This window comes from Conger conger, chromosome 2 (assembly GCF_963514075.1).
Source record: "Conger conger chromosome 2, fConCon1.1, whole genome shotgun sequence".
Classification (NCBI taxonomy): Eukaryota; Metazoa; Chordata; class Actinopteri; order Anguilliformes; family Congridae; genus Conger; species Conger conger.
The window spans coordinates 25,544,635-25,566,153 of record NC_083761.1 but is presented as its reverse complement, the minus strand read 5'-3'; the positions used below and the strand labels follow the sequence as shown (position 1 = coordinate 25,566,153).

The following is a 21,519-nucleotide window of genomic DNA, read 5'->3' as shown; positions in this document are numbered from 1 at the left end:
GGTATTTCGAGTTTGTCTATAAATATATTGTTTAGAATTTTTATGAGTATTGTTTGTTCATTTTCTGTCAGGGGTGCCAATAATTTTTGAGCCCACTGTAGCTTGTAAAAATTCAGCCTCCCAAGATGAGTAGTATCATAAAGGTAGCTATGGTAACAAACAACAATGTGAGGATAGTGGGGTCATGGTCTGTCAATCATAGCCGATTGCCAGTTCTCATTACCAAGCCCAGACAATTCGGCTGAACCTATACAGTGGCAAATTTAGGCTTAGAAAAATATGTTTTAAAATACATTTAAATGACTGAATAATAAAAAGAATATGCACATTTGTTTTGTTGTTGCCTAAAGATAACTGACAAGTGTCATATTCAACCACAATGTTAATCCTTTCATGTAAAATGAGAGCTTCCAGTGCTTTGAATGACACCATAAGTTACAGGGTTGTGACAGGGCTCAAAAGTCATTTTGAACAAATTATGACAAATTAATTCACACCAGGTTCACAGATTTAATATACAAGACTCATCAGGCCTAACTTAGCCAGTCATTATTTGTCAACAAATCAAAACTCAATATTCCAAACCAAAGTCAAAAGCAGGATAAACAAACTTTGCATTCCTTCTTCAACAGAAATGTACTGGAACTGCATCGGCTCTCATACACTCCGATGGGATGCAAATCTAACAGGCCTGACACGTCTATCTAATATAGCCTCATCACACACAAGACAGGAGAGGACATGCAATACATGCAGAACTTCCTGGGGAGGCTCCATTAAGGCCAGTTTATAGTTAGGTGATATACAATCTTTTCCACCAGCACTCATCACATTTGATGGTTGGTTGCAATGGCTTCTGATCTGGTAGCAATGGATGATTTGTCGTGGTAGCCATTATTGTTGTTCTCATGGGTAAGACTTAAACTGGATTTAACTTTGGCCCTATGGCTGGCTCAGTTGTCATGACAACATTATTATAGAACCTGTAAAAATGTCTTGTAATTACCTTAAGCGACTTTTTGGAATGTTGGTGACAATGAGGCGATCATATATTGTCTACTTATCAACTGGCCTTTAGAAACAAGGACAAAGTGTTACAATTGCGAATGGAGCAACATATTAATAATCCCATTAATAACTCATAAATAAGAACAACAACTTTCAAGTGGAAAAAGAATGAACAACAGTGCAGTTCTGCCTCATTTAAACTGTGATTCTGTCATATGGGGTTGTCCGCACTACTTTGGCTTTTGTTATGGAATGGTCTTTCTGCATTCATATGCTGCATTATCAATACCAGCTTTAGCTTCAGGGATTCTGCAGGATGGTGGGGGGGGGGGGGGGGGGAGGGGCTCTGAAATGTGTTCCCCTTGCAGACCCTGACAGACTGTGGTGAACCAGACCACAGCGTGTCTCCTTACTCTGAAGAAAGCCAATATTCTGGGAAATGTTGGCATTTCCCATGGCAACAAATGTTAGGACTTCGTCTGTGCTTCCTCGTGATCCCTGCCGTCACCCTGCGGCTCCAAGCGGGCGCAGGAGTCCATCTGGGGTGACGGGTTGGAGCCGTCGTCGCATGCCTGGAGAGTACCAGCAATGTCCGCGATGGTCCACTTCTCCTCCCGTAGGGTGTGGTCCTCCAGAGTGAACTGGCCCTGCTTTGTCCGAATCAGCTCCTTCACGTGAGCACAGGATGCCAGCTCTGTACAGGAGAACCAGATCAAGAAAACAAACGCATAACCATGACCTTCAATGTTACACTCATGCGCATATGCAAGGCCTTCAACTTTACACTCATACGCATGACCATGACCTTCATCTTTACACGCATACAACCACCCACAACCATCATATGTTAACCCAGACACATTCCCACAACCTTCAATTTTACACATACACATAACCATAACCATGACCATGACCATGTTTATGGTTACAGTTTAAGTAGTACCAAAAAAGAGCCTGCAGAGTTCTGGAAAAGGTCTTGTGGACAGATGAGACCAAGATTGACATGCATCAGAGTGATGGCAAGAGCAAAGGGTGGAGGCTAAAAGAAGCTGCCCAAAAACCAAAGCATCCCATGTAATTTGTGAAACATGGTGGTGGGGGTGTTATAGTTTGGGCATGTATGGCTGCACAGGCACAGGCTCACTTGTCTTTGCCGATAATGTTGCTGCTGATAGCAGCAGTAGAATTAATTCTGAAGTGTACCGAAGGATCTTATCTGCCCAAGTCAAATGCCTTGAAACTCATTGGATGGCACTTCATCCTACAGCAAGGCAGCGAACCCAAACATTCAAATCCAATGTATTGCAGAACAGCATACTTACGGACATCACTGTATATTGTGCAAAAGTATTTTTTCTATGTATAAGAAACTGGAAATTTTAAGACACAGACTTCAAGTATTTAAACAATCATCTCTTGGAATCAATCAGTCAGGGGCCAACAACTCATTCCCTAGAGTGAATTCATGCAAATGTACCTTGGCAAGTGCATAAAAGAAAAACGCTTTGTGGCCTTTGAACATCCTGTTACATGTTTGTGTTCCGACGGAAGGCTGCTTAGTTAAACTGCGCAGACTTCGTTTACAAACATCGGGTTTCTCTCTCTACATTAATATTTTACCCTAGAGTCCATAATCAAATCCTAACCATGCCAGAAAACGGTGTGTGTCATGCAGGGAGGGGGGGAATTCATATAAAGGGTATCCCAGACCTCATCACTCACAGCAGGACACTGTGGTTCTTCGCGTTTCCTGTTTTTTTGTTTGTATGCCGCTCAAATAGTGGCAACAACAGACAGGGCAAACAGTCCCAACTGCTTGGGGGAAGGGCCTAGCGTGTCCCCTCCTGCTCTTCATTGTCGGCCATTTTCAGCAGTGAGCTTGAAACAGCTTGCTTGCCTACTTTTGCAAACATAAATTGGGATGAGAAAATTTAATCAGTGTAAAGTTTCTCGAAATCTGTTGTTGATAAATCATTTTTCAGGGTTTAGATGAGTGTGGGCGAGTCCAAAATGATCGTGTCCTCAAAATATGTACCGTCTACCTAACTGAAAGGCAGACTATGCTGAATTTTAGGCCTTGATACAGGCCTTTGCATATATACAAAAAAATAATAATTTTTGTCCTCAATCCTGCCTGACGACACTCCCAAGATGATTATGGCTATTGCAGACTATGCGTGATACCAATGGGTGAAGAAAACCGCAGTCTAATATCATTTGTAAAACAGACAAGGCATTTAGCGAGCTTTTTAACTGACATTACTTGTGTTTGTATTTAGCTAAGCATAGTTAGTGGTGATACTAACGTTAGCCACTGCTAAAACCTGCGATCTGTGTAGCTAGCCTACCTGGAAATAAATTCTGTAACATAAGCACGCATACTCACAAACACATCAATTAATTGTTGCTTTTATTTTCATCAGACATCTCAAGTCTTCTGAAAAACTGGAGTCTAGGCATGAGCTCCCTGCCCAGGAGGAAAAATAATCTGGTACAATCTCCAGAAAATATAAGCAGTAGTACTGTGCAGTGGGACCCACCTATCATGGCCAGTTGATGTCGAAACAGAATTAGGTTCTCCAATAACAGCAGCGACCTATTGTTAATCCAAAAGAGTTCCAAAACTTTTGCACAGGGCCCTTTTCTTTTTTTAATCATATATAAACAGTAAAAATGAAAATAAGCAATCTTGCTTTCAAATTTGCAGAAAGGTCTCATGCAATACAGTTCAGCTTTGCAAGATATTAATTGTAAAAGGCTTTTTGACCAGGGGTGCCCAAATTTTTTGCATACGACTGTATGAGTTCAGTGTATTGGACACATGCATACAAGTAGACAAGCAAGGTAATGGGCAGAAGTGAACACAGACACAGTTTGTCAGTGTATAATCCACCATGATATTTTTCAGCGGTACGGCGGAAATGCAAGATGTCCGACGTAATAAAAAGCCCCCTCCTCTTCCTCTATGATTTATCAGACTACAACTGGACCCAAAGATGGCTTCATCAGTCCCTCTCAATAAAACCTTCTAAAACGTATGGTTTGCTTTCTGAAAAGCCTGCTCGGGAATACACTCGGTGAAATCCCGGAAATACTTAACACCCTTCTCCTCCAGTGTACTCAGTCTGCAATCAGGAGCACATCACATAGTAATAGGCAGTATGTTTAGTAGACAGCACATATTTTGAGCACACAGTAGTTAGGAGGTTGTTTGAGATAAGGCCAAGGTCTGACTGCATACTGCAAGCCTCGAGAAGCAGGCCTGCACTAAAGAATCACTCTTCCATTATAAGCTCTCAACAACCCCAACAACAGCAAGTCTTTAATACCAGGAACACATTAAGGGTTATTCTCCGACACTGCATTAACCAGCTATGTGGTTTTCTTAGCGAGACTTTCAGCCTACCTCTGCCAAGGTCATCGACCAAACTCCGGACATAAAAACCTCCGCCACACTCAATATCTGGGACAAAAAAAAGAGAGTGGTTACATCACAGATTACATCACAGCATCCAACCGACAAAACTCTATAGTATAAACACATCCGACTGAGTTTAAACATGCCCCTCCTGAAACCAGTCCTACAGTAATGTGTAGTAGTCGTCCCTTTACTTTCAAATTGAATACTGAGGACCAGGAAATTCAGACTACATTTCTACGTGCAAGAAATTTTACCTTTTAAGTATGAGAACATTTTGCTTGAATATATGCATATATGCCTCAATGTAAAATTACACATTATGCAAATAAATTTTTATTTTACAAATAAATAAAAGACAACTACAACCACAACTGAGCTCAGTTTCCCACCTGCATACCTGTTGCCTGATAATGATTCCACCAGGGCCAGGGTCTGCTAAACCACAGATCTACATACAGGGTATGCTACAAATGAAGTCCACAGAAAGAGGCTCATATTTTAGATTTAGATTCCCTCTCTTTGGCCCCTTTATAAGAATGAATGTGAGAGAGAGAGAGAGAGAGAGAGAGAGAGAGGACGCCAGGGGAGCAATTCATATTCACACTAAGAAGATCAGACAATTACACCTCTCTCCTCTGATTACCGGCCTCAGTCGGCACGTCCCACTGGCTCGCATTCATTTTCATCGTTATAGATACCCCTCAGAGTCTGAGTAGGAACTCACATTGTCACAGATTCTCTCTCAGTAAGCGCCTCTTTGAGCCCTGTGAGTCTGGAGAAGCCGTTTTACAATGACACTAATAAGGACGAGGCACAGGTGATTCCCTGCTAAATGAAAAAATTTAATGTACATTTTTCAAGACAATTTGTAATTTGATTCCCTTTCTTTATGTCAGGAGAACTTACATTAAGGGCTTAAAATAATTATAAAGATGTAACGCTAAAGCTGTTCATGCAGACAGAGGAGAAGGGCAGAAGCAGATATTAATAGCCCTGGTACCTGACTGGCCAATACAGGCTGAACAAGAAGAAAAGGGGAGGGAGAGGGAGAGGGAGAGGGAGAGAGAGAGAGAGGTGCCAACGTATGTTCTTGTCTGCGTGTAAGAATGTCTGCGTGCACACGGGTATGTGTGTGCGCACCTGTGTATATTATTGCGTGTGTATATATAGTGTGTGTATGTGCTCATGTATTTTATTGTGAGTGTGTGTGTGTGCGTGCATGCGTGCGTGCGCTCACATGTATGTTATTGTAAGAGTATGTGTGTGTGCACACCTTTGTATATTATTCTGGGTGTATACTGTATGTGTGTTTGTGTGCTCTCGTGTATTTTATTGTGAGTGTGTTTGTGGATGTGCACGTGAATGTTATTGTGAGTTTGTTTGTGTGTGTGTGTGTGTGTGTGTGTGTGTGTGTGTGTGTGTGTGCATGCTCATGTGTATGTTATTGTGTGTGTGACAGAATGTGTGTAAGCAGTACTCACTGAGAGTGAACAGCGGGGGGGTGAAGTCCTGCAGAGACAGGCTGTACACAGTGACAGGGCGAGCAGGCTTAGCTTCCACCTTCTGGCCCTTTTTCAGCAGGACCGAGAGCCGCTGGCCGTCCTGCTTCAGAGCCGAATACCTGCCGGGTGAAAGGTCACACGGGTTTCTTCATTCACAGTGGGCCCCAGAATTATTGACACCCCTGACTGGCAATGTAGAAAAAATACTTTTTGGTCCAGCGCCCGAGATAACCATTGCAGAACATTCACTTTGTTTCACAGATCCATTTCTGTGTGGATTTTGAGGTATGCTTTGGCCATTGTCTTGGTCATCTGGTTGCCCCTGCCACAAGAGTGTCAGCAAAAATGGCCTGATAATACCATTATACCACCTTAGCCAGTGCCCCTAGACCTCTGGAATTAACAGGCCAAAAGCATCACTGAGCCAGCACCATATTTCACCATGGGTATGAGGCGTTTCTATTATCATCTCCATGCAGTATCTGGCCAAAACGCTCAATTTTGGTCCCAACATCACGCATCATTTCGCTCATACCATTCATTAAAACTGAGACATAATTATTACATAGTTTGAAAGCTACTAAATCTACTTCCCTGGAGAAACACAGCACTGTAAGCAGTATTCATAGCCATGACCCAGGCAAGCATTCCCTGAACAGCCCAATAATTCCAGATTGATTACAAGCTCAACTGGAACAAAAGACAGCATCTTCTTTGAAAGAAGAATGTAATTTGGAAAGACCAATGTATGACCTGCACAAAAATCTGCACATGGTTTAGAAATACCCACAAAAATGGCAGCGGACATGAAGTCACAAGCCTCTTTATGCGTACAGGATCCAAAAATAATTTGTACCAGTTGGCAGATGTGCTTTGTCTGCACACCAGTAACACAAATCTGAATGATGCCACAACCCAGCCGGCTAGGTCTGAAAGTCAGTTATAAACACATATCTGGGATTAGTGGAGGAGAATTGACTGAGGACTTTCCTCTGGACTACCCTGTGAGCATTATAGGATAGAGGCAAACTGCTGGAGACTGACTGTGGGAATGCAAGCTTTTGTATTTATTACTTGGCAAGGGCAAAAAGGCAAGTATTGTAACTCACAGTGGAGGCACCTGCATGATGTCACCTGTAAACTTCTTCAGCGTCTCCTCAAATTCCTCCCGGGTAATGTGATCTGCAGGAGTGAGAGTTCAAAGGTCACATTGACGGAAATGGTCAAGGGAGTTGGAGAGGGGCCTTTCTAAGCATTCATTTTTACAACACATTTAACGTGTGACACAAAAAATGGTAAATTTCTTCACATAGTTAAATTTTTTCACATAGTTAAATTTTCATATATACCAGAACCAAAACTCAGAACTCGAAACCCAACAAATTAGAACCCCCACACACACAACAAATTGTAAATGTTCTTCTCTCAATATGGGAGGGACTGGGGGGCAATAAAAAAACATACTACATGCATACATACATGCATACATATGCATACACATACAGTACTGTGCAAAAGTTTTAGGCAGGTGTGAAAAAATGCTGTAAAGTAAGAATGCTTTCAAAAATAGAAATGTTAATTGTTTATTTTTATCAATTAACTAAATTGAGTGAACAGAAGAAAAATCTAAATCAAATCTATATTTGGTGTGACCACCCTTTGCCTTCAAACCAGCATCAACTCTTCTAGGTGCACTTGCACAAAGTCAGGGATTTTGTAGGCATAGTCAGATGTGTGATTAACCAATTATACCAAATGCTAATGATCATCAATTTAATATGTAGGTTGAAATACAATCATTAACTGAAACAGAAACAGCTGTGTATGAGGGTTAAAACTGGGTGAGGAACGGCCAAACTCTGCTTCCAGGGTGAGGTTGCTGAAGGCAGTTTAATGTCAGAAGTCATACACCATGGCAAGACTGAGCACAGTAACAAGACACAAGGTAGTTATACTGCATCAGCAAGGTTTCTCCCAGGCAGAAATGTCAAGGCAGACAGGGGTTTCCAGATGTGCTGTCCAAGCTCTGTTGAAGAAGCACAAAGAAACAGGTAACATTGAGGGCCGTAGACGCAGTATAACTACCTTGACACAAGACACAAGGTAGCATCTACGGTCCTCAACGTTACCCATTTCCAGATGTGCTGTCCAAGCTCTGTTGAAGAAGCACAAAGAAACTTACTTCCCTTCACAATCGGAAGATGTCCAGCAGTGCCATCAGCTCAGAATTGGCTGAAACCAGTGGGACCCAGGTACACTCATCTACTGTGCAGAGACGTCTGGTCAGAAGTGGTCTTCTTGGAAGAATTGCGGCCAAAAAGCCATACCTCCGACGTGGAAATAAGGCCAAGGGACACAACTATGCACGAGAACACAGAAACTGGGGTGCAGAAAAATGGCAGCAGGTTCTCTGAACTGATGAGTCAAAATGAAATATTTGGCTGTAGCAGAAGGCAGTTTGTTCACCAAAGCGCTGGAGAGCGGCACAAGAATGAGTGTCTGCAGGCAACAGTGAAGCATGGTGGAGGTTCCTTGCAAGTTTGGGGCTGCATGTCTGCAAATGGAGTAGGGGATTTGGTCAGAATTAATGGTCTCCTCAATGCTGAGAACTATAGGCAGATACTTAACCATCATGCAATACCATGAGGGAGGCATCTGATCCTAAATTTATTCTGCAGCAGGACAACGACCCCAAACATACAGCCAATGTCATTAAGAAATATCTTCAGTGTAAAGAGTCCTGGAAGTGATTGTATGGCCCCCACAAAGCCCTGATCTCAACATCATTGAGTCTGTCTGGGATTACTTGGAGACAGAAGCATTTGAGGCTGCCTAAATCCACAGAATAATTGTGGCTAGTTCTCAAAGATGGTTGGAACAACCTACCTGCCGAGTTCCTTCAAGAACTGTGTGTAAGTATACTTAGGTGATAATTGATAAGTAAATGATTAAGATCTTATTTTGCAGCATTTTTTCACACCTGCCTAAAACTTTTGCACAGTACTGTATGTATGTAATAGGTATGTATGTAATAGGTATGTGTGTGTATATATATATATATATATATATATATATATATATATATATAGTTTTTAAATGAAGGTTTTTATTATTAAGGGAGAAAAAAAAATCCAAACCTACATGGCCATGTGTGAAAAAGTGATTGCCCCCTAAACCTAATAAGCGGTTGGGCCACCCTTAGCAGCAACAACTGCAATCAAGCATTTGCGATAACTTGCAATGAGTCTCTTACAGCGCTGTGGAGGAATTTTGGCCCACTCATCTTCGCAGAATTGTTGTAATTCAGCCACATTGGAGGGTTTTCGAGCATGAACAGCCTTTTTAAGGTCATGCCACAGCATCTCAATAGGATTCAGGTCAGGACTTTGACTAGGCCACTCCAAAGTCTTCATCTTGTTTTTCTTCAGCCATTCAGAGGTGGACTTGCTGGTGTGTTTTGGATCATTGTCCTGCTGCAGAACCCAAGTTCGTTTCAGAGGTCACGTCACGAACAGATGGCCGGACATTCTCCTTCAGGATTTTTTGGTAGACAGCATTGGTTCCATTTATCACAGCAAGTCTTCCAGGTCCTGAAGCAGCAAAACAGCCCCAGACCATCACACTACCACCACCATATTTTACTGTTGGTATGATGTTCTTTTTCAGAAATGCGGTGTTACTTTTACGCCAGATGTAATGGGACACACACTTTCCAAAAAGTTCAACTTTTGTCTCGTCAGACCACAGAGTATTTTCCCAAAAGTCTTGGAGAACATCAAGATGTTTTCTGGCAAAATTGAGACGAGCCTTAATGTTCTTTTTGCTCAGCAGTGGTTTTCGTCTTGGAACTCTGCCATGCAGGCCATTTTTGCCCAGTCTCTTTCTTATGGTGGAGTCATGAACACTGACCTTAACTGAGGCAAGTGAGGCCTGCAGTTCTTTGGATGTTGTTGTGGGGTCTTTTGTGACCTCTTGGATGAGTCGTCGCTGCGCTCTTGGGGTAATTTTGGTCGGCCGGCCACTCCTGGGAAGGTTCACCACTGTTTCATGTTTTCGCCATTTGTGGATAATGGCTCTCACTGTGGTTCGCTGGAGTTCCAAAGCTTTAGAAATGGCTTTATAACCTTTTCCAGACTGATAGATCTCAATTACTTTCTTTCTCATTTGTTCCTGAATTTCTTTAGATCTCGGCATGATGTCTAACTTCACTTTGTCAGGCAGGTCCTATTTAAGTGATTTCTTGATTGAGAACAGGTGTGGCAGTAATCAGGCCTGGGTATGGCTAGAGCAATTGAACTCAGGTTTGATAAACCACAGTTAAGTTATGTTTTAACAGGGGGGGGCAATCACTTTTTCACACAGGGCCATGTAGGTTTTGGATTATTTTTTTTAAACTGCATTTTGTGTTTACTTGTGTTGTCTTTGACTAATATTTAAATTTGTTTGATGATCTAAAACATTTAAGTGTGAAAACATGCAAAAAAATAAGAAATCAGGAAGGGGCAAACACTTTTTCACACCACTGTATACACACACACACACACACACACACACACACACACACACACACACAATATAAATAACTTTTCTGCTGCAGTTGTTGCGCATGATACATACATGCAAGTGCAATGCAGTGCCGTAAACACCTTCCAGTTTTCAATTTTCAACAATATCGTCAGATTTTGATGTGGGTTATAATTGTTATCATGACATACTGCAGGTGTCTCCTATTAGATACGACAGAGTTTGTGGTTTGTTATTGGACCTGGATATTCTGAAGTGCACATTACAGTGTTTAATATTAAACTTTCATTATTGTTATCAAATTTCAAGGCATTCTATAATTTACCCCTTTTTGTAATTCAGAGTAGCTTGTATACACTTCCATTACTTCTTGGACTGAATGTCAATTGTCCACAAAAAGCTGCAGCATATGCAGAATTCTACAACACTTTTAAAGCTCACTGACAAAATATCAGTTCAATAAAAAAAATCTAAATAAAAAAGCAGTAAGATTTTGGGTTAATTTAAAATGTCCAGTTCTCACCCACAAAGCAGTTTATGGTGAAAATGCCAATGAGAAGATCCATTTCTAACCTCCCTCAATTCCTTTAACACCTTGATCATCAACACAAAACCTACTTTCATTACAGTTTCAGTGCTTCTGTTGATTGTAAATTGTTGTTCTAGTTTGTTTAGTTGTTTAGCCAGTTTTTGTGTTTGATTATTTGGTGCATTATTTACGTAATATAAGTATTTGGCATGTTGTCTTTGGACAGTGAGCGTATCGTTGCACTGTATGGTCATATTTAGGGAGTGAGCTGGTGTTCATACCAAACGCTTTCTCCTGTGTGACACTCCCAGTAGCATCCAGAGTATCTGTGGCTTTTCCAAGCTCCCCGATGGCAGTGTATTTCTGAAGAGGAGAGAAACAAGTTATAAATCTAGAACTATGAATCCCTAAAGATGAAATAATTTACCATAACATTCTATCATATATTACTTTCTTATTGAAAAATATAACCCCTTGTCTCATATCACACAGATGTAAAGATTCAGCCAAACACAATAACATATATTAGTACTATTCTATCCACTCCATTAGTACTATTGTATTATTTCAACTGATCAAACCAAATCATTTATTTTTCAACATAAGGATACAGTTTAATACTATTATTATCCTTCCTTTAGTCCCATACCAGAAACTAATCTCTTTAGATGAACTGAAGGCCTTTGGTCAATGGAATGGAAACATACTGTACAGTGCAGTCCATAAGTATTTGGACAGTGACTATGTATAATACGGGCTGCAGTTCCCTACAGGATTCACCCCATACGGCTGTAAATACCCTCAAATCAAAGCTGACAGTCTGCATTTAAAGTAACCTTTAATTAGTACACTCCAGCACATTCTTCTAAGCTTGAATAAGCTGGAGTATAGAGCCAAAATAACAAAAACAATGTCACTGCCCAAATACTTATGGACTGCACAGTGTATTATTATATTATATTCAGTAGTAGGCGATTCGATTCAAGGACGATTACTTTTTTTGGAACGATTCAATTTGATTCTGTAAACCACGATTAGATTCAGTAACTTTTAACCAACCTTCTATATCTGAAATGAACGTGAATTAATGTGAGTGAGACTATCTGTATTCTTCTGAAGGTAATAATAATAATAGTAATAATAATCAACAAACCACAGAATTACATAAACATATTTATTCTATAAAAAAGTAGGCCTGTGTAATATTTTGCTGAATACAAACATTGAATTAAACATTGCTCAGCCCTAAAGTTATTTATACAATACATTTTCCAGTACACATAGGGATTCACATATCTTTGAATATCTATAACTATGGTATATACTGACATTACATTACATTAATGGCATTTGGCAGGCGCTCTTATCCAGAGCGACATACAGTTGATTAGATAAAGCAGGAGACAATGCTCCCCTGGAGCAATGCAGGGTTAAGGGCCATGCTCAAGGGCCCAACGGCTGTGCAGATCTTATTGTGGCTACACCGGGGATCGAACCACCGACCTTGTGGGTCCCAGTCATGTACCTTAACCACTACTCTACAGACCTTTTCCAACATAGTTTCTCTACACTTACTAGATTAGGTTTAATACAAAGGACTTTCGCTGGCAACCATTAAGGTTGGGTCATGCCACTGAGTGGACCAAGTGGGGGAAATGTTAGACTTCCACAGCCTCTGGTGTCTTGCCTTTGAAACTCAAATTATGAAATTCCCTTAACTCAGAGAAAATTCCTATCAGTCTAGTTTGGTCTCAGATCCTGAGCATTCACTTTTCCTGTGGTTGTTTTCAATGCACTCACCTTTGACCCCTTGAGCATAGAGCCGAGCATCTTGGTACCATTTCCAATACCGACCACTGAAAAAGACGAATTTGACAAAACAAATTAATCATGCGTTTGCTTTTTAGGTTCTGCTTAACAGCACTGAAAAACTACAATCTGTCAGCAACTTTAGGAAATTTCCCCATTGTACGTCACCATTTTGTTTTGTCATGTCCAACACTATTTTGACCAGGTTACTGCCTACAAAAGAGAGTCCTGAGAATGATATGACTTCTACACTCACAATACACATATGAAATTATTCTCAATTGCACAGCAGTACTCTTTTTAATACAATTATACAAGCTAAATGCATTCAAGCTTGTAGAAACATATGTTCATTGGTTGCCATGGCATAATATAGAACGCAAATCCTGTACAAGTAGTTTGGATGCTTTTCTCTACAAACTTACTTGTTAAAGAATAACTCCACTTGAACACCCAAGAACTCAAGAAATTAAGTATCTCTCTAATTTGGTTACTATTTAAAACAGTGGTTCCCAAACTAGGTCCTGGTGGCCCCTTGTGTATGCTGGCTTTCATTTCAACCATAATTGCAATCTGAGAATTTTAACAAAGAGATTGCAATTACGGTTGGAACAAAAACCAGCATACACAGGGGGCCCCCAGGAACGAGTTTTGAAACCACCGATTTAAAACATAGCTTTTTTTGGTTATTCAGATTTTAAAAAGCAGAGGTCTATAACTGGATAATTGCATTATGGGATTGTAGGCAGTTTGGCTCAAGTCTCCCTTTTTAAAGGGTTGTAGACTGCTCTAATTATCCAGTATGGTTTTAAGGGAAATCTGATAGGCTATTATTAAGCTATAACTCACGACATGGAGTGGTACATTTTATCACAGCTAAGAGGTACTTTAGCTGTTGTTTAAATTCCATGTTTTTTTTGTTTTGTTTATTTTCTTTTGCTGATACATATTTGTTTATTTTACATTTGCAGCATATGAATTGCATTTTATGTCTTATTCATTATGTGCCGATTGGTTAATCGGAAGTGACGTCATGTGGGTCAGGTTTCACACGGACACATTTATTGTTGCACACTTCACCTGAGGGAGACACTTGAGACGCCGACTCGCGGTTATGCCGGTATACCGCTGAGTCCAAAGTTTTATATTTGTCTATATTTACTCTTAAAAGGTCCTTATTTATCCTGGACTCATTTCCCTCTCAGTTGGTATGCAGCCAGCGAGCCATCAGTAAGATAAGAACTTTGGCCTTGCGTGTTTCCTGGAGGGGAGTGATAGTCGAACTCGGAGCTGAAGTCAACATCGGCCCATCGGTTACCCGTCCGCAACGTGAAGACTCGTCAGCTTCGGCAAGTGGAAGTTGTTCCCGGGATTGAAGCAAGTTTCTCGGATTAAAGCCACAGTTTCGCCGAAGAAGCAAGCGATTTGGACTCGTTGGCGAGGGTGACTTTGTGCATGGACTGAATTCGAATCTATGAAAGATAAAGTTGGACGTGCTTCTCAGTGATTGAAGAGGCGTGGACGAACAGCATGAAACAGATAAGCAACATTTAGCGTTAATGATTTCCTTCAGACCGTCTTTGAAATAAGGCATTGATCGGTCAATGAACACTGATAATGTGGGTTTATCTTGATTAGCCTACTGGTCATATTTAAGGACATTTAAAACTAATATTGGGGGCTTGGACAAATGCAACTGAATTGAAAATAAGTCTGCACATTTCACCAGGTTGTTGAATTTTAAGTTTGTGCTTTGTGTCTTGTTGATATGCCGACTATTTTCAAATAGGCCTAGTGTGTAGCTGAAGCCGTTATCACATTGCTTCATGGGCCTTTTCAAGTTTAGTTAGGCATACTAATTGTTTGAAAGACGGTGACTTAGTCAAACAGTTAAACAGAGCCTGTTCCAGTCATTTGCCCTCTGATTGCTTGTAGCCTCGTCTAGCAAATACGCAATCCACTATGTCTCAGATTGATAAAGATGAAGACCTGCCATTAGCAGAGTCTCAGCAATTAGTAGGGCCACAGCATCCAGAAAAATCAGCAGAGCTACAAAAGGCCAACGAGCCTGATGTTGTCGAGCAACAGCAGATGAACAACTCAAGTGCATTGGAACATCATCAAAATGAGCCTCGTAGAAGCGCCAGATCACGTAAATTGACAGAGAAGGGCAAAGACCTACACATGGACAAGTTAAAGTCACTGCTGCTCCATTTTAACAGTGTCTATGAATGTTGGACGGTTCTGACTAAAGTGGCTAAAAAGTCTGTGGAGCAAAAACATCCAAGTGACATTCTTCAAGAACATGTAATCCGCATTGAAAAGGAACTGGCTGAACTTAATAATATTTATGATGCCTATAGAAAAGTTGACGTTCCAATTCACGACATGCGCTGCAAATTGGATAAAAGTGCCTCAATTACTAAGCTTATGATAAAGAATGCTAAGTCTCGGATTCAGGGAGCTGATGAAGAGTTGCTTTGGCCTGATGCCGGCTCTGTATTTGCATCAGCCTCTAGTATTTCTCTTCCTGTTAATAAGGGCTGTGGAGCCAATTCCATTTGTTCCAATAAGTCACTAGCAAAAAGACAAGAAGCTGCGGCAGAGTATGCCTGTACAAGAGCTGTGCTTAAGATCATGAGTGAACAAGCACAGGCAAGAGGAATTAGAAGCACTTGAATCTGAAGATAAGCAGATAGTTGCAGACCAGGAAGCAGCAGCATTATCCCAGCGTCTCCAGGAAGAGAAAGAAGTTGAACAAAAAATTAAAAGACAAAACCAAGAGGCTGCCCTGTTGAGAAAGCAACAAGAAGAGAATGCCGCCAGAAGACAATCTGTCGAAAACTTAAAGAGAGAGCTAGATCGTTTGGAAAAACTGAAGAAATTGAACGCTGCCAAGGCAAAGCTACAAGTGTATGAAGAAATCAATATTGACATGGATCAAGATCTCGCATTTCAGAAGCCTGATGCCCCCATGATTGTGGAGGCAGCTAAACAAGCCGATCCTGTGTGTGACTTACAACCAAGAGATGTGCCATTAAGGGGTATCAGATGATACTCAAGATCTTGTCAAGGTCCCGTAATTTGAATGTTCTTAATGATCCAATGGAGAATCAAAAACTTGTTGCCAAGCTGCCTGAATGTTTAATCGAGAGATGGAACAGAAGAGCTACACTTTACCAACTAGAGCATGGAAGTTTTCCAAACTTCAGTTATTTTGTAACATTCTTGTCCATGGAGGCTAGTATTGCTTGCAATCCAATAACCTCGCACCAAGCTATATGGGCAGGTGAGCGAGAGAAGTCCAAAACCAAGAATCAAAGGGCAGCTGCCTCCAAAACTCAAACTGTCGATGCCAAGAGCTTCAACAACAACACAACTGACAACTGGGTCACTTGTATGTTTTGTAAGAAAACTGCACACAGCCTCCAGAAGTATCACAGACTTCTTGAGCGACCAGTTGCTGAGAGAGTCAAATTCATTCAGCGTGAGCATCTGTGTTTTGGCTGCTTGAAACCGGGCCATCAGTCAAGAAGCTGTAAGAGGCAGTTGATTTGTGATTCCTGTTCCAGATGTCATCCCACTTGTTTACATGAGGACCGCTCAGAACGGGAATCCAAGCAGAATCAAGTTGGCTATCAAGAAGGTTCTACATCACAAGACATCACTGTAGAAACTACTTCCAACAGGATTTTAAAAGATGGCAGCAGCATTCAAACTTAGTTCCAGTCATTGTGTCAAGTGACTCAGGCAAGGAAGTTCTTGTTTATGCTTTGCTAGATTCACAGAGTGATTCCTCTTTCATTCTAGAGCATGTGGCAGATGCTTTGGATATGAATGCAGAACCCATTGTAGGAACCACAACTCCCACAGGACAATTCCGCGACGTCCACCCCGCATGACGTCTAGCTTGGTTCAGCCAATCCCGTAATGGCGGGAGCAATAAACTTTCCCGTATAAGAGCAAGACACGTTCTTGGGATCTCTCTTCTTCTCTTCACTCTCTTCGCCCACTTCTTCGACGCACCCTTTTTGGCCATTCGCTTCAGCTCATCTGCTCTGAGACTCGGACAGAGGCTGAATGCTGCACAGCGCACTACCAGGCCTACGGACACACCCAGTTACCTCGCGGTAACTTTGTGGCCTATAGCGAGTGGAAACTGGTACGTGGAACGCTACATCAGTTTACCCCTGCAAAGCTCACCAAAGAACAACAGCAACAAACTTTTCCACCCGGAAACACCAACAAACATCCTTCCAGCAACCGAGTGGACCAGACAACAACGGGAACGGGAACGCCCCAGCTTTGCGCACCTCTCCAGGACACACATTCACAGCACCATCGCGGCTCCTATAAGGACAGCACGTCTTTTGGATCCAGCAATGTGTATGGACTCAGTAAGACTAAACAAGCATTTGCAGGCATAGCCAGTGTTAGCTTAGTCTTAACTGTTATTTTGAATCTGTGTTTCTATATTTGCTTTGTCTTATCATTTGAATGTACTCTGTTAGCCGTGTATGTACGTGAATTGATTCATCGTCTTTCGCGCATATATAGAGTGAACTACACAAGTAGTCGCTCTTCTCACAGCTAACACTGAAACTCATTAACACACCCAGAACTCTAGCTTACCCAAGCTAGCTACTCCCACTTTTACCTTTCCTTTGTTCAAGCGACACGCGCGCTTGCGCGTGCCCACACACGCACAAACACACCCCCTAACTTCCCCTACTAATTCCCATTAGTTTATCTGTTCTGTGTTTGTACGTTGTTTAATAAATATCTTTTATTAAACCCCGGTGTCCGTTTTGGAATCACGTAGACATGACAGCCGAGTTAAAGCAGTCTTTCGAAGAACTTCCAACCTTCAGGTTATCGGTATGTTCAATCATTAATATTGGTTATTTTAATTAATTAAAATACTAAATTTGTGGTCGGATATTTCTGATAACAGTAATTTTATGAGACTGATTACTTTTTGCAGTTATACTGCTACATAATATTAACTGACGCCCCGGTTTCGTAGAGAGTAAAATCCCTAATTTGGAGCCCCGTGCAAGGTCCCTACACCATAAAGCTGAAGTTATGCTGAAGATGCTGGAGTCAGATTTCAATGAGCGGGCAGGAGAGGATTCCTTCTCTCAAGATGATGTCTTGTTCTTGACAAAGTTAAAGGATGGAATTAAACATAAATCAGATGGTCACTTTGAAATTCCCTTACCCTTTAAAGGAGAAAGGCCAAATTTGCCTTGTGCAGACCAGCGCTTGATGTGCCTGAAGAGGAGGCTCAAAAGGGATAATGCCTATTTTTCTGACTATGTTAACTTTATAAAGGATCTTATTGTCCGAGGTGATGCAGAGAAAGTCCCAGAATAACAAGTCAACAATTCTCCTGCTTGGTATATACCCCATCATAGGGTTTATCATCCTCAAAAACCAGGAAAAATCCGTATTGTCTTTGACTGTTCAGCAAAGTTTCAGAATGTGTCTTTAAATGATCATCTTCTCACAGGACCAGAGCTCACTAATACCTTGGTGGGGGTCCTTTGTAGGTTCCGTAAGGGCCCAATCACAATTATGTCTGATGTGGAATGAATGTTTCATTAATTTCATGTAAGACCTGAAGACCAAGACTACCTGAGGTTCTTATGGTGGGAGAATGGTGATTTGGAGTCTCCACCAACAGTCTTTAGAATGAAAGTCCATCTATTAGGGGCAGCTTCCTCACCTGGCTGATAGATGATGTACACAGGACCCAAAAATGGCAGATCTGCCAATTGAAAGAATGGAAACAACAGCCCCATTTACTTATTATTTACAGTTTTTGGCAGATTAATTTTGGGCTAGATGGAAAAGAGAATATCTTCTCAATCTTCAACAAAGACAAAGGTGGCAAAAGGATAAGCGGAATACTAGAGTCAATGACATAGTCATCCGCCAAGAAGATGATTCACCTCAAAATCAATGGAGATTGGCAAGGGTGGCTGAAGTTTATCCCAGCTCTGATGGAAGGGTTCGAAAGGTTAAGCTATTGATGAGTGATTCAACCTTGGACCATTTAGGAAGGCGCACTTCCAAGCCTGTGTATCGACAGACCTGTTCAAAAGATTGTTCTGCTGCTTGAGGCTCAATAATGCCGTACTTTGCACGTATAATTTTAAGGTCACAATATGGTCAGAAGCATTAATGTATTCTTGAGTGAAATCAATGTATGATTTGGTGGGAGTTTAGCTGTTGTTTAAATTCCATGTTTTTTTTTTTTCTTTCTTTTCTTTGTTTCTTTTGCTGATACATATTTGTTTATTTTACATTTGCAGCATATTAATTGCATTTTATGTCTTATTCATTATGTGCTGATTGGTTAATTGGAAGTGATAACGCGGTTATGCCGGTACACCGCTCAGTCCGAAGTTTTATATTTGTGATCATTACTCTTAAAAGCTCCTTATTTATCCTGGACTCATTCCCTCTCAGTTGGTATGCAGCCAGCGAGGTATGTTTGTGTATTTATGGTGATTTATTTCTTTGATTTATTTGCCCTTTTGATTGTGTGATTGGATTGTCTATGTATTGTGTTATCCTACTGTTTTCGACGGTGGATTAAAGATGAATTAAATAAAGAAAACAAATCCATCAGTAATATAAGAACTTTGGCCTTGCGTGTTTCCTGGAGGGGAGTGATAGGTACTGTTTCGGCCTGACGCGCACGTCCTGGGGTGATTATTGCTTATATAAAACGGTTACCAAATAAGATATGGATATTATAGACACAATAAATTTAAAAGCATTTTTTAACAATATCATTACAATAATAATTAATAAGAAAATAGTTCACTGCAGTGATAATTCAAATAGAACTGTGAATAAACAATAGAAGCCATAGCAGTGGTATATCGTTATTTTATCACTGCTATTAACCAATGAGATTGTGAGATTTGTCCTGCCCGTTTCATAAAGTATGCTTTTTCATTAGGAACATGGAATTCAAAAATTCGTTTAAGAAAAATGGGAGACCGTCTAGAGAGTCAATCCAGTGTCCTGAAAGTTCAAGAGAGCAGGACAGAGCAGGACAGAGGAGGGCAGACAGGCTACGCCACAGGACAGGACAAAACATGCTACCGGGTTGACGGCAGATCATTTACCGCAGATTCTACCTCAGGCGCATGTCAATGAAGGACATGATTATCCATGTATCGGCGCAGCCTGAATAGGAATTCGAGATTATAGGTGTTCATGTACGCCCTACATGAAAACAAGCTGTAAAGGAAAAATCCACCGTGTCTGTTTTTGTCTTGGTTAATAGCAGGATAATCGGTACCCTTACCTAGTACACCAGAAGCTGAATGGTCCAGCGTCCCACCGTGGCCGAGTTTCAGCGTTTGTTTTTTTCTCTTGCGTGGGTTATCCTGTTTGTAACCGGCCTCTGTTTTAGAAAGAGTTGGTTCTTTTAGTAACTGTTCAGTGTTGAACAGAGTAGGATGGCCGCCATCGGCATACAGCAATTACATGCAAGCTAGCTATGACAATATTAACATCAAGAAAATCAGCTTGTTTAAAATAATAATTTCGTACACTGATTGTCATGCAATGTAACTGAATGCATTCAAAATCTAGCTTCATAGTATTGAAATAGGCTAACTAGCTGGCTGGCAAGTTCATTCATTTCACGTTATTTTTCAATTGTTAATTTCCAAATTATGAAATTCCAAGTACCTTGCAATAGCCTTGATTTCAGTAAGTTTAACACATCAGCCGATGTAGGTCCTTGTTTTTTATAAACGGCGAAAAGACCGTTTAAAGACAAAAGTTCAGCTTTTGAAGCCATTTGTGTACCAGCCATGCTTCGTTTTCGTGGCGTAAGTTGATGACGACATAAATCGTGTGCCATAACTTCCTGCAGGGAAGTGTAGTTCAGTTACAAAGAAAAAGAGATCGTTCAGCCAGGGTTCGTGAGACTTAAAATACAATGAAACATTATTTCATTTTCATCACACCATCTAGCTTTATATCAGTCACAGCTCTGAATTTAAGTAGCACAATAATTACATTTACATTTTACATTTTAGTCATTTGGCAGACGCTTTTTAATCCAAAGTGATTTACAAGTGCATATGTTCTTCCACAAAGCAAAGCATCACATCCAAAACTAGTAAAATAAACATGAAGTGCTGTTCTAAACAAAAAATAGTCATCTTAAGTTTTTTTTTTTTTTATATATAGACAAGAGGGATATCGGAAAGGGGGGGTGGGAAGACTAAGGTAGCGTTTGAAAAGGTGTGTTTTACTCTGAATTGAAATAGGGGGAGGGATTCTACTGTCCTGACAGTGGTAGGTAAGTCATTCCACCACTGAGGAACCAGAACGGAAAACAAGCATGAACGTGCAGTTCGACCGCCAGGTGCTCGTAGTGAGGGAACCATAAGGCGGCCAGAGCTGGCAGACCGGAGTGGTCTAGCTGGGGAGTAGGGAGTGATTAAGGATTGTATGTAAGGTGGGGCAGTCCACTTAGCAGCCTGAAATGCCAACACCAGGGCCTTGAAGCGGATGCGTGCGGCAATAGGAAGCCAGTGGAGGCCAATGAAGAGTGAGGTGACATGAGCCGACCTAATAAAGAATAAGGTGTCAACTTTTTTCAATATATGTGAGGAATTGAAACATTTCTGCACTGTAACCTTAAGGTTATGTTCCACCGAAAGCACATCTTTGGTCTTGCAGATCATTTCAGA

General features: G+C 41.0%; 1 protein-coding gene across 1 annotated transcript; it reads right to left on the bottom strand.

Moving 5' to 3' along the window:
• Positions 1–490: 490 nt before the first annotated feature.
• Positions 491–20,674, bottom strand: trub1 (TruB pseudouridine (psi) synthase family member 1). Its single transcript, XM_061232046.1, has 8 exons — positions 20,507–20,674; positions 20,118–20,216; positions 12,785–12,840; positions 11,266–11,347; positions 7,041–7,113; positions 5,911–6,050; positions 4,415–4,471; positions 491–1,702 (listed from the first exon to the last, which is right to left on the bottom strand). The coding sequence occupies exons 1-8, from the start codon at positions 20,631–20,633 to the stop codon at positions 1,476–1,478; spliced, it is 861 nt and encodes a 286-aa protein (XP_061088030.1). The 5' UTR covers positions 20,634–20,674; the 3' UTR covers positions 491–1,475.
• Between the last annotated feature and the right edge of the window lie 845 nt (positions 20,675–21,519).

Excerpts from the sequence above, each read along its gene's own strand:
- trub1 (XM_061232046.1), bottom strand. The coding sequence starts at position 20,633 with ATGGCTGGTACACAAATGGCTTCAAAAGCTGAACTTTTGTCTTTAAAC. Across the intron at positions 6,051-7,040 it reads ATCATGCAGGTGCCTCCACT|GTATTCGGCTCTGAAGCAGG; the intron begins GTGAGTTACAAT and ends TTCACCCGGCAG. Across the intron at positions 4,472-5,910 it reads CCCCCCGCTGTTCACTCTCA|ATATTGAGTGTGGCGGAGGT; the intron begins GTGAGTACTGCT and ends TTTTTGTCCCAG.